General features: G+C 32.0%; 1 protein-coding gene across 3 annotated transcripts in view; it reads left to right on the top strand.

Moving 5' to 3' along the window:
* llgl1 (LLGL scribble cell polarity complex component 1) overlaps positions 1 to 16,992 on the top strand; it is an 85,049-nt gene that overhangs the window by 50,261 nt on the left and 17,796 nt on the right. For all 3 annotated transcript variants that reach the window (XM_005164142.5, XM_005164141.5, NM_001045469.2), the window contains 11 exon segments: positions 469 to 631; positions 913 to 1,048; positions 4,073 to 4,127; positions 6,781 to 6,935; positions 8,152 to 8,369; positions 10,225 to 10,292; positions 11,051 to 11,204; positions 12,025 to 12,129; positions 14,296 to 14,588; positions 16,182 to 16,335; positions 16,451 to 16,592. In XM_005164142.5, the coding sequence (XP_005164199.1) occupies positions 469 to 631; positions 913 to 1,048; positions 4,073 to 4,127; positions 6,781 to 6,935; positions 8,152 to 8,369; positions 10,225 to 10,292; positions 11,051 to 11,204; positions 12,025 to 12,129; positions 14,296 to 14,588; positions 16,182 to 16,335; positions 16,451 to 16,592 (1,643 nt within the window).

Below are 16,992 nucleotides of genomic sequence, written 5' to 3'. Positions count from 1 at the left end.
AGCTCTGTCACACAGCAAAACGGTTAAAGCAGCTCCTTGAACCTGAAAACACTGAAATAATGAAATGTCCAACCCAGAGTCCTGAACTGAACCTGACTAACATTCTGTGGAAAACCCACTTCAGTCAGTGAACTGTAATAGAGGCAAAAGCTGATCAAGATCTCAGCAGAGCAGACTAGTGATATCCTGTGCCTGCAGAGGTCATTCAAGAGCTTGCTTGCTTCATGCAAATTTTTGACTGCTGTAACCTTCAGAAATGTATCGCTGTTTTCCATGAAATAAATACCTTGGTTATTTTCTAATATACTGTTCTGTTAGCATGTTCAAATTTTGAACAATGGTCACTTTGTTTCTGCAAATATTCCGTGTTGTACATTTTAATCTTCACTTTGGGTTTCCTTTGTCTATGCTGAATTCATATGAGCTGGTTGTAATGTTATCCACGTGTTTGGTTATTCCCCTCTTCAGCGTTCCAGAGGAGTACAAGTGTGGAAAATCATTGGGGCCTGTGGAGTCCCTGCAGGAACATCCGAAAGACTCAGATAAAATCCTCATTGGCTACAGCAGAGGTCTGGTGGTGCTCTGGGACCTCAGCAGTCGGCATGTGGACAACCTCTTCCTGGGAAAGCAGGTGGGTGTGTGTTTGAATTCGTTTGATGTCTCTGAAATGACTTTCAACACTCTTGGAGTTAAACACAATGAATTAAAATTCAACATTGGCATCAGTGTTTTAAAGTCAGCCTGTAAATGTCAAATGATTGCCAACTTTCAAAGTGATCAGGTCAAGAGATTTATCCGTGCTCTTTAAATCATCAGTGCTTTGATGTGCAGATGGTTTAACTCAAAGCTTTTGACTTCTCTTCATGGCCCTTTTGTGATGCTGTGTATTGTGTGGGACTGTCACTCTTGCAGCAGCTGGAGAGTTTGGTCTGGGAACGGTCCGGGAACAGCTTTGTTAGTTCTCATAGTGATGGCGGATACATGGTGTGGGCTGTCAGCAGCAGCAATCCCTGCACCCATGACCCCGTCTCATCCACTATACCATATGGTGAGCCTTAACACATACCAATTACACACTGGCTTTCCTTTTTTTCTGTTACACAGACACACACACACACACACACACACACATTGGTGCTGTTCGCTTTCACACTGCAAAGTTTCTAAACACACCAAAATAGCTAAAACAAGTAAGTAAACTCTCCTTACATTGGTCAGAGTTTCAAGGTTTTTTTTGGCAGAGTCCCGCTCAGCTGTCAGGGGCGGTGGTGGTTTGGTGGTGTTTGACAAGGTGTGCACGATGTGTCTGAAGAGCGAGGAGGGATGCGGTGGGGAGGGATGAGAAGGGTGAGCAATGTATTTGAGGACTGGGAGGTGGATGCGCGATTTCCGGGAGATTATCACTCATTTGCAGGCATCCGGGAGTTTCTGTGTATTTGCGGCTCCTGAAACTTCCGAGAGACTCGGGATATCTGGAATGACCTCCTACCCTACTCATAATTCTCTCTTCATATAGCCGTATGCCTATTACATATCCATAAAACACTGTGATATAACCGGGCTCGGATCGTATTTCTTTCGTACTACAATTAATTCGCTGCATAGTTCATTTCAATCGAGCCATGACCACTTCATTCAAGCGATCTTGGAGCGATTGTTTTGGCGTGGATTCAAGCACGATTGCTGGATTCACATATGCCAAACAAACCGCACTAACTGGGCAAACGAGACAGGTTCTGAAACAAAAATCTAAGTGTGAAAGCAACCTAAGTCATACCCATGTCATTATACAAAAAACGTCCTTGTAAACCACCAAAACCAGTATCGACACAGATTGTTTGTTAGTGGTGAGTTTGTTAACATGTGAAATTGGGATGTAATTATTCACCATGAGCCGGTTAAAAATCTATTCAAATATGTGACAATTTAAATTGGTAGAAATATTAAACTAATCAAGATACTTTCTTTGACAGAGGGGGCGCTGTGTTTACAATCGCAAACTTGTTTTATTGCAAAAAGTCGTTTACTTGCATTAACAAAACATCAAATATAATGCACATAAAACGTCAGAACAGTGAAAAACTACTTTCACAGACGTCTATACACAAAACAAACATTAATAAGCCAAACCACACAGAACGGATGATTTGCAGCTCCGCTTGCTCCAATGAGTGCTACAAAGATCATACGGTCAATCAGTGTTTTCATAGCGAAAGTGTGTAGATGTTTTTCTGACTGAAAGAGAAAGTTGTTTTGTTACAGAACTAGATATTAGCTTATTTTACCCTCTCCTTTTTAAATTATTTATGCATATTTTAATAATTTGATTGTTATTAAATATTTTAAAAACTTTAAGATTATCTCTTCTTAAGGGTATTACACTGATACTTATACAATAAAATTTTTTAAGTAATATTAATTATTCGCCTTTATAATGTTAAACTCCGGTCTCTGTCCTATTATACAAGTAATTTTATAATCTGATTTTTATGCTTTGGTCAGTTCCCTGGAGCAGAGGGCCTATTGACCATCTCTATACACACTGCTCTCTGGTTTAGGGAATGCTTTCCTCTGTACATCTCAGTCCCCAGTGAAAGGGTTTGAAGAAAATATATTATTTTGGTAAAAAGAATGCAAAGGCTCTTTACCTTGAATTGGTTTCAAATAATTTTGTTAAAAAACTGTGACTAAATTGTATAGTGAGATTAGGGATGTAACAATTCACCTGACTCACGATCCCATACGATTCACAGTACTAAAGGTAAAAATTATGATTTTTGTGTATTCAATCTGTCAATTCAAGTATGACACTATGGTTCAGCACAAAATCTTAAATCAGTAAAAACATACAAACTATTGGAAAACAGTGCAACACTTTTCAGTATTGATGAAGGTATCATCAATGTAAAATGTTGCCAAAGGATCATTTATAAATATACATTAAAAAATGTTTTATTGCTCTATTTGTATGGTCAGATGCTGGGAAGCAAGAATTTTTCTACAAGTATTGTGATTTGCATGGATATTATCACACAAGCAAAATACAAAACCTTGTTTGTATTAATAGTTTAGTTTCTTGGGAAATATGGAAACCTTTGTATTCATGCCAACTGAAATGTGTGTTTGGCTTTAAAATTGTTTAGATAAGGTTAATATAGTTATTTAATTTAAAAATAACATTATTATTGTTATAGAGTTTGCATTTGTTTTTTTACATAATTGTGTACTATGATTTTAGATTTAATGACACTAGCTTACACGTGACTATCTTTTTATTTTTATATGAAGCTGCATTTTTATTGATTCAGCAAATGTTTTAAAAATCGCTTGAAAAAATTACATTAACATTTAAGTTTAAGTGGGAAATAATGTTCTGCATAGGGCTCTTAAATTACACTTGGCGATCACACAAAGAAGATATGAAACATTGAAGCTGTTAATGACTAATAAGGAAGTTTTGCGTTCACACAAGATATTTTGATTTTACCATGACACATTGTATGTAAAAAGATCAATTTAAGACCTCTATAATAATGATTCTCTGGTAATGATGAATCAAAACTGCAGTATGTTGATCTAAATCTAGTTGTTACACTAAAGCATTTTCACATAAAAAAACAAAAAACAAAAACTAGATGTTGTTTTATGTGTACTGACATCAAACCTTTAACTTGCATGCAAATGTACTTTATCTTGCCTGTGTTTTTTTTTTTTCATATATAGTAATTCCAGTAGCCATAACCTCATCGACGCCTGGTCATACAGTAATGTTTGCTTAATTCACACAATGTCAGGAAATGTTGTTCTATTCCAAACCTTTCGAGTCTGTTCAACTTTTGTAATAGACCATTAAACTCTCTCTCCAGACCTATTAAAGGGATCATAAACCTCACATGCACTCTTCACTGCTAGCCGAAGCTTTGTTGACACCAACCACTTCAGGATCTGCGTACATTTTCCAATTTTTAACATCTACTCTGCCAAGATTTCTATAGTTTTTGGTGGTTTCTCTTAAACTCATTTTCATTATTATTTTGTGTGTGTGTGTGTGTGTTTTTTTTTTTCGTTTTAGGCCCCTTTCCTTGCAAAGCCGTGAACAAGATCCTGTGGAGGACGACAGAATCAGGGTTTGTGCTTTTAATGTGTGAGAAATGAAATGTTATCCACCTTTTTCCACACATGACTACTGTGTTTCACATCCGCTTATGTCGTGACGTATGGAATACTGTTTCGGAGTCCAAGCTGCTACACGCATGAATAGAAAAAATGTTTATGACCGCTTTTAAGTCATATCACACATTGAAGTGAATTTTATATAAACTAATGAAATGCACAACATTCTCTGTACTAGACACCAATATTCAATATTCACTTTCTGGCCATCTGATATTACAGGCTATCTGCGGGGTTTTAAAAAGTCTTAAATTCACTGAATATTAGGTTTTATTCTAATTAGGTTCCAATAAGCCCAAATAGCAAAGAGAAATAAAAAAATGCATGTAAAAAAACAGCCTGGGCCTTAAGAGGTTTTAAGAGACACAACACAAGTATTATCTTTTGATGTATTTTTAGAGAAAAATTATATCCTTCTATGTGGACTCGTCCAAATTTCCATAAAGCACAAAGTCACCTTTGTGTAATAGAATGCAAAACTCTTTATTTCTGCCTTGAACACAGCAATTTTTTCCTGACTGTTTTAAATGCTGTTTTTAAACAAACGCACACATATTTTTTTTTAACATGTTTTGACTATCACTTAAAATAACAGTTTTTGCCCATTTTGGACAGTTAAAATAGTGTTTGGGACATTTCATATGCTGCAAAACAGTCGCAGGATGACATTGTATGTCTGTAACAAAATATAAAACATAAGACATAAGAGCTAAAATGTGCTGTCCACGTATGTGGCCGCTAAGCCCTAGGAGGTTACATTTTTAACGGGCCTTAATTTTACTCTGTTCAGGCAAAGCTGCAAAATCAGGCCAACATTCATCCAATCACCAACAATCCATCTTAATAAAAAAAAATATTTGAATTTTTTATTGCAAAGAGAAACAATTTACGATAGCTGTTAGAAATATTTCACAGCAATTCCTCCAAATGAATTTCCTAATTCCTAGGGAAAGAAAACTAAAAATAATCGCACAGTTCCTCATGATAATAACGGAACAACAGATCTCTTTACGTTATCTTCCATTCATACAAAAACTCTTTACAGAAGTAAAGGGGAGTAGACATGATATTTATAAACAGACATAAAACTTAAGGATTCACTACAGAAACGCACTAGGTTGAATAGAATTTATTGTCAGTCAATTTGGACCAAAACCCAACAAATGTATATTTTTGATTATTTATGTACACAATAAATATACTTTTAACAATGTTAAACTTGTCATTTTTTTTGTCGAAAAGAAATATGTTGAAAAAAGTGTATACAACTAGAGTTTTATTCTTTTGACACATTAAAGTATGTTGCTAAGAAATTACATTTGGTGGCAAGCAAAAAAAAAACCAAAAACATTTTGGAAAAATCATTAGTGTTTAGCCCTGTATATTCATTCATAAGGGTCTTAAAAATTCTTAAATTTGACTTGATGAAACCTGCAGAAGCCCTGTATTAGACATGGATATAAATATATTACGATTGGGATTTTTGAAAGTATTACATCGCTTTGTAAACGTTTAATATTACCATTTGTACCATTTACTTCACACTTAATAAGCAGATTATGGGTTGGGTTTCCAGTTCTAGAAAATATGATTCAAAAAATAAAACTGAAACAACTTCAAATAATAAGGTTGCACAAAAATTATGAAAAATAAAAACAGTAAGAGATAAGTGATATGACACGATGCATAAATGTGCATTAAACGCTAATTCTAATTCTTCCTCTGCCTCGTTACAAATATATATGTTTGTTGTCTCATTACTAGTGTACATAGACGTACATGGTGTTGAATAACCTTATAATACTTTTTTTTATTCTTCCAAATTTTACTTTCTGACAAGCTGTAAACTAATAATATGACATTGCGGTGATTTACCCCAGAGCAAATGACTGTCCTGTTTTTAAAATAAGAGTCCCACCTACAAAAAATATAATCAGTTGTGTTACACTTGGAAAATATCGGGAAAACTGCTGAGGGTGTATACATTATTGCTTTAATGAGTCACAAAAGAGTTAGTGGGATTATATACTCACAGGATTTTCATGAGAATGAGAAAACAATGGTGTTTGAGGCTCACAATATGGCTGAACTCACACTAGGTACAGTTGCCTTGAACCGTGCCGAAGCTGGATTGTCCCTACTCTCCTGACGGCCTGCACTCACACTGCATTTTGTCTTTCGACCTTAGCCAATCTCTGGCACAACTCTTCCAACCGTGCCGGGGCTGGCCTACTAAACTTCACCTTGGCCCAATTCAGAGCACTCACACTTGTCAAATGAACCGGAAAACACGCCTGGGCACAGGTCGGATAGCATACCCTATGTCATTTGAACTCTTATTATTCCGCTATGTCTAGGTATATCACGATTTTCATTCTATGGCATCTTCAGTATTTAATTGATGGACCTAAAGGAGAATAATTCATCTTATTGCACTTTAAAAAAATATTATAATAAAAAGCTTTATAGTATTTTTTCTGTTCAGTTTAACAGAAATGAATCCAATCGTTTACACACAGCATCATTTGGTGTAGGCAGAAGGTGGATGATGTCTAAGTGTTTGAGTGGTGCTGGAGTGACTGTGGAGATGTCCTGTGTTGTGTCTAGAGCTCCTCTAGTGTTATTCAGTGGCGGGATGCCCAGAGCCAGCTATGGAGACAGACACTGCCTCACCATCCTGCAGGACAGCAGCCACGTCACGCTGGACTTCACCTCGCGTGTCATCGACTTCTTCACTATTCACTGCACGGATACAGAGAAGGGTGAGCAGCTCCAGGCCGAGTGGAGAAACTTCTGGGCTGAAACGAAAAGTCCAAACTCTTATTTTGAATAATTGTATTTCACTATTATTTTTAGGTTTACCTCCTATAATATAAATGATTACTGATTTTTTTTGTAATATTAATATAATAATATTAATAATAATAATTATTATTAGTATTATAATAATTATAATATTCATTATAATTATAATAATATAATTTATAACTAATAATTAATTTAATCAAATAAATTCAAATAAATCAAAATAATTAGCATTATGGTTCAGAATTAAAATGTATATTTAATAATAATAATAATAAAGATAATATTCTGCAATTGAAATTAGTATATACATTTATCACAATTATGATAATGATAACAATATAGTTGGCGTTTAAAAAGTTGACAAGTATTACTGTTACTTAGTTTTATAATAATAATAATAATAACAATAATAATAATAATAATCACAGTTAATGTTTGCATTGTTTTAATAAACTATAGTTAATAATAATAATATTAATCATCATTAACAACAACATCATCATTATCGTCGTACTAGTAACAGTAATCATTTGAATTGTTTTAATTATCGTTAAAATTAATAAAAACAATAATAATAATAATAAAAGTAAACATTTGTATAATGCCAATTTTTACTGTTATTATTATTATTATTATTATTACATTAATGCCATTGTTTTATTAAACCAAATTTAATAATAGCAATAATCATTATCATCATCGTCATCATAGTAATATTAATTTAACCATTATTTATTATTATTTTTAATAATAATATAAATACATAGGAAATGTACTTAATAATAATAATAATAATAATAATAATAATAATAATAATAATAATAATAATAATAATAATGTTTAATATAATATAACATAACATAACATAATTTAATATAATATTATATAATATAATAATGTTATATCCATTAATCTGTCACTAATTAATGAAATTCTATTTTAAAAAAAGCACCCAGAATAAGCTGGCCTATAAATGATAAAGTAGAATCTGTACAGTCTGCCACACATCTGCTATGGTATGCATGTTCAGACTCTTACAGCATCCCCATTGTACCCTTATGCACGTTGACCTGTAGTTCTTGTAAGTGTCCTATAAATCACCCTTGATGTCTGCTAAATGGTTATTTTTATTTCCAGTGCACGCTCTTTAGTTATTTTTGTGCCCGACAGACTTTGACGAGCCTTCAGCACTGGTGGTTCTTCTGGAGGAGGAGCTGGTGGTGATTGATCTTCAGATGCCTGGATGGCCCACAGTCCCTGCTCCATATCTGGCTCCTCTGCACTCTTCCGCCATCACCTGCTCCTGCCACATCTCCAATGTGCCTCCCAAACTGTGGGAGCGAGTGATCAGTGCTGGCCAACAGCAGTGTCCGCTGCAGAACTATGAGGTGGGAAATTTAAAGTGACGGTTCGCATTACAATCAGCAGTTACTCACTGTTTACAACTGGTTACAATCTGAATGTTTTTCTTTCGTTCTTTCATTCTTTCTTTTGTTTGTTCTTTCTTTCATTTGATCTTTCTTTCATTCGTTCTTTTTTTCTTTCCATTATTCTTTCTTTTGTTTTCTTTTTTCCATAATTCTTTTTTTATTCTTTTTAAAAAAAAATCTTTTTTCTTTTTTATTATTCTTTCGTTTGCTTTGTTTTTTTATTTTTATTTTTATTTTTTTTATTTCTTTTGTTTGTTCTTTTTTTCATTTGATCTTTCTTTCATTTGTACTTTTTTCTTTCGTTTGTTCTTTCGTTCTTTTTTTCTTATATTTATTCTTTCTTTTTTCTTGTTTTTTGTTTTCTTTTCTTCCATTTGTTCTTTTTTCTTTCTTTCATTCTTTTTTCTTTAATTCTTTTTCTTTTTTTATTTGTTCATTCTTTTCTTTTGTTTTTCTTTCCTTTGTTCTTGCTGTCGTTCTGCTTTTTTCTTGTTTATTCTTTCTTTTTCTTTCATTCTTCCTATTTTTTTGTTTGTTCTCTTTTAATTTGCTTGCTCTCTTTACTTTCCTTTTGTTTCATTTTTCTTTTATTTGTTATTTTTTTCTTCCGTTTGTTCTTTCTTTCATTCATTCTTTCTTTCCTTTATTCTTTCTTTTTTTCTTCTATTTGTTCTTTCTTTTTTCTTTCCTTTGTTCTTGTTGTCTTTCTTCCTTTTTCTTTAGTTTATTCTTTTTTTTCTTTCGTTTTTCTTATTTTCTTTTGTTTGTTCTTTGCTTTTTTTTCTTCTGTTTGTTTCCTTTTTCTTTTACTTGTTCTTTTTTTCTTCCGTTTTTCTTTCTTTCATTTGTTCTTTTATTTCAGTTTTTTTCTTTTTTTTCCTTTGTCCTTTTTTATTTGTTCTTTTTCGTTTGTGTCTTTTTTCTTTTATTTCTTTCTTTCTTTTTTAATTCATTAACTACATTTCAAAATGAAATATTTGAAATATTTTTAACCACATTCCTTGAAGCCTTTTTTAAAATTGTAATTTAAAAAAATTATTTATATTAAATTGTAATAAGATATTTATCAAATAAATGCAGCCTTAGTGAGCAGAATACCCTTTATATATATATTAATTTTTTCGCTACTATGCAATTCAGTAGATTTTTTTTTTACCTGTATTGACTCTTTTGTAATTTTCATACATACTGTATATTAAGAAAAGCAAGAAAATCTACTTGAAAATTTTGTTAAATGTGTCAAACAAAGACTCGACAACACACTTTTTCATTTGTCTCATTTTAATCAATACTTGCACCAGTTTTGCACATTTGCACCATACATGTTTATACAATCACTCCATATCTCATAAAATAAACAACAACAAATAAAGCATTGTGCATTTATGAAGTGAGCTTTAGGCGAATGGACTTGTTTTTATAGTTGTCTTGTTTTATTTACATCATTGTTTATTTCCATTTCAGCAGAAAAGTAAACATTTTATATCACAAAAGCATTTTATATCACATCTGTTATGTGTATAACATTAACATCATAAATGGCACTCCAACTTTATAATCTTTATTATTTTTTACTGTTAAATGAAAGATTTTAATACATCACACTCATGCTGTATTTTTAGATTTTATAACCGTAAAGTAGGCGATTTGACTTTCTGAAATGGATTCCTTTTTAACAACCACCAATAAAACATACAGCAGCATCAAAGCTCTTATTTAATGTTATTTCATTAAAGAATGTAAAATTTGCCAGATGTTTTTCATTGAAGTGGCTGCCCTAAGTGTGTGTGTTTTTTCCTCTGTATTTTTGCAGAATTGGCCAATATGTGGAGGGAAAAACTTAGCGCCTGATCCAAAACAGAAGGAACTGCTGTTAACTGGGTGAGTATTTTATTTTCATTTATTTATTTATTTAAATTTTATTTTATTTTCATTCATAATTTTGTTTTATTTAGTTTATTTATTTATTTATTTTTTATTTATTTTGTATTTTCATTTATTTTTATTCTTTTATTTAGTTCTTTATTTTCGTTTAATTTTTTATTTTCATTTATTTGATTTATTTTGTAATTTATTTATTTTTAAAAATGTATTAATTTTTAATTTTCTTATTATTTTCTTAAATTTTTAAATAGTTTTTTATTTATTTAAATTTTTTAAATTGTTTTATTTATTTTATTTTATTTATTTTTATTTATTATTATGTTATTTTTAATTAAATTTATTAAGTTTTTTTATTTTCTGATTTATTTTAACTGATCTAATTTGTTTTTTGATTTATTATTATTTTTTATGTTTTATGAGTCATTACTTTTCACTTTTTGTGATTTATAACATTGTATTTGGTAATTTATTGTTGTCGTTGTTGTTGTTGTTATTATTTTTGTAATTTTTTTGTTTTGTATAGTTTATTATTATTTTATTTTATGATTTAGCATTACAATTTAATTTAATAATGTATTACTTTCATATTACATATATACTTGTTTTATTAATTAATAAGAAAAAATGTGTATATTTTCAGGTAAAGTTATTTTAACAAATTTGATTCAAACAGCATGTGAAATGTTTTTATCAGAACGTTTATTTGCATCAGTTGTCATATTGATGTTCATATATGTTCTGTTTATTTTTTTAAGTCATGAGGACGGAACAGTGCGTTTCTGGGATGCGTCAGGAGTGTCACTCAAACCTTTATACAAACTGAGCACGGCCTCCATCTTTCAGACAGACTGCGAGCACAACGACAGCCTGACACAAGCCGGAGAGGAGGAATGGCCTCCATTCAGAAAGGTCAGGGGAGATCTGATGATTATTTTTACTTTGAAAACAAACCTTTAATCCCCTCATCTGAATGCTAGGACAGTGTTATTTTGTTTGATTTTACTTTACTCACTGTTTTTTTTTCATAACAAGGGCAGCTTCAGCTCGGCAAGTGTCTTGACCTTTCCTTTCTCTTTTTGTTTTCCCAATCCACCTTTTCCTCCTCTTCAACTTCTCTATAAACACCGTCTGCAGTCTGGCGTGTGGCCCACTTTAGCATATGGGATTCACACTGGAGTTGATTCCTTTCGCACCTTAATTAAAAGCAGACTGTCTGTCTGACGACTGAAATGCTTTGCTAGGGTCTCTTGAAGATGAAGCACATTGCTGCTTTGGATGGCACTGCTGGATTGCTTTTAGTTTTACTGCTTGTGTGTGTGTTTCTCTCTCTCCTCATAACATGCACATTCCTCTTCTCTTTGTTCTTGTCTTCTTCCACTTCTCCGGCATCTGCTCCAAGCCAAACAGATGTGTGTGTGAAGGGGAAGGAAATATGCTCTTATATTGTATCCGAGTTCATAATAATCTTCATATCATGTTGTGTTTGGTCTATATATGTTGGGTTGGGTTTTTTGGTGGGTTATAAAGATGGAACTTGACTTTGCTTTTTTTTTTGGCATGTGGAAGGTATTTTGTTTGTCTTTGCAACAGTTAGAATGGGTTTGATTGGCACAGGTGTGTTTTTGTGCTCTGCCGCCTTCATGAATGCAATATTGTGGCTGTGTTTGTGCTGCCTTAAGAATCAATAAAGAAGAATAACAATCTGTTTTTGCTTTTCATCCATCTCCAGGTGGGCTGCTTTGACCCATACAGTGATGACCCCAGACTTGGAATCCAGAAAATCAGCCTCTGTAAATACAGTGGAAAACTGGTGGTGGCTGGAACTGCTGGACAAGTAGGGAATGCTATTAGTGTTGTTGTCATTTGTTAATGCAAATGTATTTTTAGATCCGTTTATTTTTAGATCAGTTGCAAAGTCAGCATTGTAGCTGTTCTGGCTGTTGTGTTTTGTAGTGGTCATCCCTAGACCCTTAGAATATGGAAAGTAGAATTAGAAAGGAAAACAGGTTCTGTTCATAAACCTGATGAAAACCAGAACAGTGCAAGAAAATCATCTAGATCATTATTTTCCCAAAATTAATGAAAAGTTGCAGGTCTAAACTTTTTTTTTTTGTCAATTTTAAAAACTTCCACTATTTTGTCTTCTATTTGTTTCTTTAAAAAAAAAAAATAAAAAAATAAATAAATAAATATATATATATATATATAAATAAATATATATATATATATATATATATATATATATATATATAAATATAAATAAATATATATATATATATATAAATATAAATAAATAAATAAATAAATATATATATATATATATATATATATATATATATATATATATATATATATATATATATATATATATATATATATATATATATAATATAATATATAATATAATAATGATACTACTACTAATAATAATAATAATATATGTCCTGATATGCTATTGTTTTAAAAAGGGAATTACAAACTAAGTTTGTAAACATATTTTTGTCTCTTTTTCTTTTTATTTAACGACTGTATTTGTATTGTTCAAAGGTGATATATTAACCAAACTTCTTCTTGAGTGTGATATGTTTTGCATACTAATAAAGCATTTTTGCAGAAGTAGATGAAGCTTGTCTAAAATTAACATGAGCTCTGATGCGAAGAATTAGCAGTTGAGAAGTCTTGTGCTTTAACACTGCAGAGAATTAGTAGAAAAAGAGGAAGTATGTATGGGTTCGGCCAATGGACTGGACTGAACAATGATTGACAAGTGACATATATCACTAAACTCCACCTGTTAATATCAGCTGCCTATTAGTTGAAATCAGGAAATGAAAACTGTGCGCACCTCCCAGAATTCTGGGAAACAAATTATTCATCTGTATCCAATAAATTGCTAATACATTAAACCTTAAAGAAAAACCTCTACTGACCTTTTTTTATTGAACACAAATGGAATTGATTAATTATTCCAACCCTATTGATATATTGTGCATCACTATGTAATTTCTTTATATATAATGGAAACCTATACAAGGATTTTTTTTTTGCTTTCATTTTTTGCATCATACATTTCAGTCATTCTAACTGTATTCTAACATGATTTATCACACAGTGAATGCTTTTGGACTTTTTTTTTTTCATTTAACATGCTCTATAATGTAAGCTTGGACAATGTTTTAACAACAATCCAAATATTACCGCAGAATGTAAACACATTTTTGCTAATTGTTAGAGATAGGGATAGTTCGTCCAGAAATGACATTTTAATCAATATTTACTGTCCCTTTAGAATGGATTTAAACCCTTGTGAGCTTCCTTTTCTTCTGTTGAACAGAAAATAAGATGTTTTGAAGATTTTTGGAAACTGGGGCTGTTGACATGGCAATTAACATTTTCCAGCTGAATTGGAACTGAAAACGCATAAATACGAAAGGAGTTTTTTGAAAATGTCATCATTTTCTTTTGTCGTTCAAAACGATAATGTTGTGCACATGCATAGTGTGTGTTTAGTGGTGTGTAGATTAAAGGTAAACAGAAACAAACATGAAACAGTGGTACCATGGTAGTGTTGCTGGTCAAGTTTTTCCTACTGCCTCATTTTATTGGATACGTGTAAATGCAGGTCGTTTTGAAGACTTTTACATGTAAATGGGAAACCTTTTGGTTTAAGGCATATTTTTCTCTCTGTTTTAAAAACTTTGTTATGTAGTAGTAAACTTTTTCAAAACAAAAAGAAAAAAAAGTTTTTTACTAAATAATTGTTGTGTAAACGTAAAACCTTTGACATCCATTGCAGTGATGAAAATATTATGGAAGTCAAGGACCACTGAATGGCAACGTTTTCAAAATATCTTCTTTTGTGTTCAACAAACAAAATAAACTCAAACAGGGTTTGGAACAAGTGAAGGATGATTAAATTAAAATAGAATACATTTTTTTGGATTAACTATCCCCTTAATCTTAGTTTTGAAGTGTCCTGACCACTTTTCTCTTTACACAGGTTATAGTCATGGTTCTTGGTGATGAGAAGTCAGACCATATGATTGATGTGGCCACAGTGGACCTGCTCCAGGACAGAGAGGGCTTCACATGGAAGGGTCACGACCGGCTGCCTCCTAAATCGGGCTCAGTAGTGTTTGCTCCTGGATTCCAGCCGGTGGTCCTAGTTCAATGCCTGCCGCCCGCCGCCGTTACTGCAGTGACCCTGCATGCGGAGTGGAATCTCATTGCCTTTGGCACTAGTCATGGCTTTGGCCTTTTTGACTACCACCGGCGAAGTCCAGTTCTGGCGAGGTAAACTCAAAGGGCCGTGTGGGGCTCCTCTGTTCCTTGGCCAATTACTGGACTAGAAGCACTTTTATTTAGAGAGGGCTATCAATTTCTATGAATATATATTAGTGTTATCTGATATCCTACTACCAATTACTAATACTAAGGTACTAATACTAGACCAGTTAACTTGCTATTAGTACTTTTAATTCAGACTTTAGGTAGTTACACCAATAAAAATTTGGAAAAATCATATTTAATGGTTTTAATGAAAAATTTGAAGTTTTTGTATGTTTTTTTATTGATTATGAAGTTGTCTTAATGTTTTATCATAGTCATAGCCATAGTTTGTTGATGTGACAGACAAATAAACAAACAAGCAAACAAACAAGCAAGCCAATAACTGAAATATGCACGGAATTCTGAATTTAAGCAAGTTATAATAATACTCATTCAATTAATGAACTTATTAGCTTTCTAATTGAGCATGTCTCGTCAGAATCTGCATTTACAAATAATTTCTACAAATATTTTAGAATAACAAACTGTAAAAGTTGCATTTTTGTGCAGTATGTTTTTGTTTTACAGTATTGCTGCACCTTCTATCTCTGAGTAATGTAAAATGTAAATGCACTTATTAATGAAAGGATTTATTAATCCTTGATTTTTATTGCATATAATATTTGCACATACAATTTTATATTATTATGAATATATTATTATTAACAACAACAAGTAATAATACAAAGTAATTGTAGTAATAACAAACGAATAGTAATTGTAGTAGTAGTAGTAGTAGTAGCAGTAGTAATAATAATAATAATAATAATAATAATAATAATAACAACAACAACAACAATAACAATAATAGTTTCCTCTGGGTGCTCCAGTTTCCCTCACAGTCCAAAGACATGCGCTATAGGTGAGCTGGGTAAGCTAAATTGTCCGTAGTGTATGTGTGTAAGTGAGTGTGTATGGATGTTTTCCCCTGATGATGATAATAATAATAATAGCATATAATTATAATAGTAATAATAATATTAATAATAATAATAATAATTAATACTAATAATAACATAATAATAATAATAATAATAATAATAAATAATAATATAATAGTAATGATAATATTAATAATAATAATTATTATTATTATTACTAATAATAACATAATAATAATATAAATAATAATAATAAATAATAATAAATATTTATGGTGTAACATTAACTAAGGTATTAGTACAAAGTAATATTAGTAATAACGAAGTTATAGTAATTGTAGTAATAATAATAATAACATAACAAAATAAATAAAAATAGTAATAGTAGTAATAATAGTAATAATATTAATCATCATTATCATTATCCTCATAATAATCATAATAAATATCTATGGTATAACAATAACTAAGGTATGTTAGCTATATTTTAACAAAAATTTTTCAAATAGCCATTAAGTTACCTAATGAATGCCCATGTATATATTACTGTTATCATATGCAATAAAGCCCTAATTTGGATTTGGATTTCCTTCAGCAGATGGAGTCACAATTAAATTAATAAAGATCTGATTTTTATGTGCAGTTTGCTAAGGAGATTATTTTTTTTATCTCACAGATGCACGCTGCACCCCAATGACTCTCTGGCCATGGAGGGGCCACTGTCCCGAGTGAAGTCCTTGAAGAAGTCCCTGCGCCAGTCCTTCAGGAGGATCCGCAAGAGCAGAGTCTCAGGAAAGAAGCGCGTCGTGGTCAACAGTCCCACCAGTAAAGTGAGAGTCTGCAAATCTCCTATTAATTTCTCACTGTCTCGCAAGTTTATGAGCTAGGGAATGAGCCTGTCGATGTGTTGATTTTATTTAGTTTACGCCTGCTGTTTTTGCTCAGGTGCAAGAGGCGAACGCTCATTTGGCAGATCACGATGCTGAAGTGACACCTGTGCAGAGGAGGATTGAGCCCCGTTCAGCGGATGACTCTCTGTCGGGAGTGGTGCGATGCCTCTGTTTCGCTGACACCTTCCTTAGAGACGGTGAGAGATGGGGATTAGAAACACAACACAGTCTGCTAGCTGGTAACTTAAAAAAAGGAATGAAAAAAAAAGCAATATCAATAATTACCAACCTCAAGATCTCTGACCCTCACTTTGACAGGCCGGCCTCCCAACAACAAACTGACAAAAAAAGAAAGCAAATATTACTTTTCTAACTTAAAAGTTTTAATTTAACTTTTCTTCACTATGATAAATGCTCTGGTTTAATGTACTTTTTAAAATGTGTAGACGTGTACAGCCCAAAAAAATGCATAAAACACAGCACATTATGTGTAGTGCCATAACTGAAGAAAAATGATACTGACTTTATACTTCTGGAGGTGTTGTATAAGGACATATGCGCATTTTATAAATGTACTGTATGACATTTTTACTACAA

The sequence above is a fragment of the Danio rerio genome, chromosome 3 (genome assembly GCF_049306965.1).
Source record: "Danio rerio strain Tuebingen ecotype United States chromosome 3, GRCz12tu, whole genome shotgun sequence".
Taxonomy (NCBI): domain Eukaryota; kingdom Metazoa; phylum Chordata; class Actinopteri; order Cypriniformes; family Danionidae; genus Danio; species Danio rerio.
Note: the sequence above shows the minus strand (reverse complement) of the source record. Positions and strands in the feature narration are given on the sequence as shown.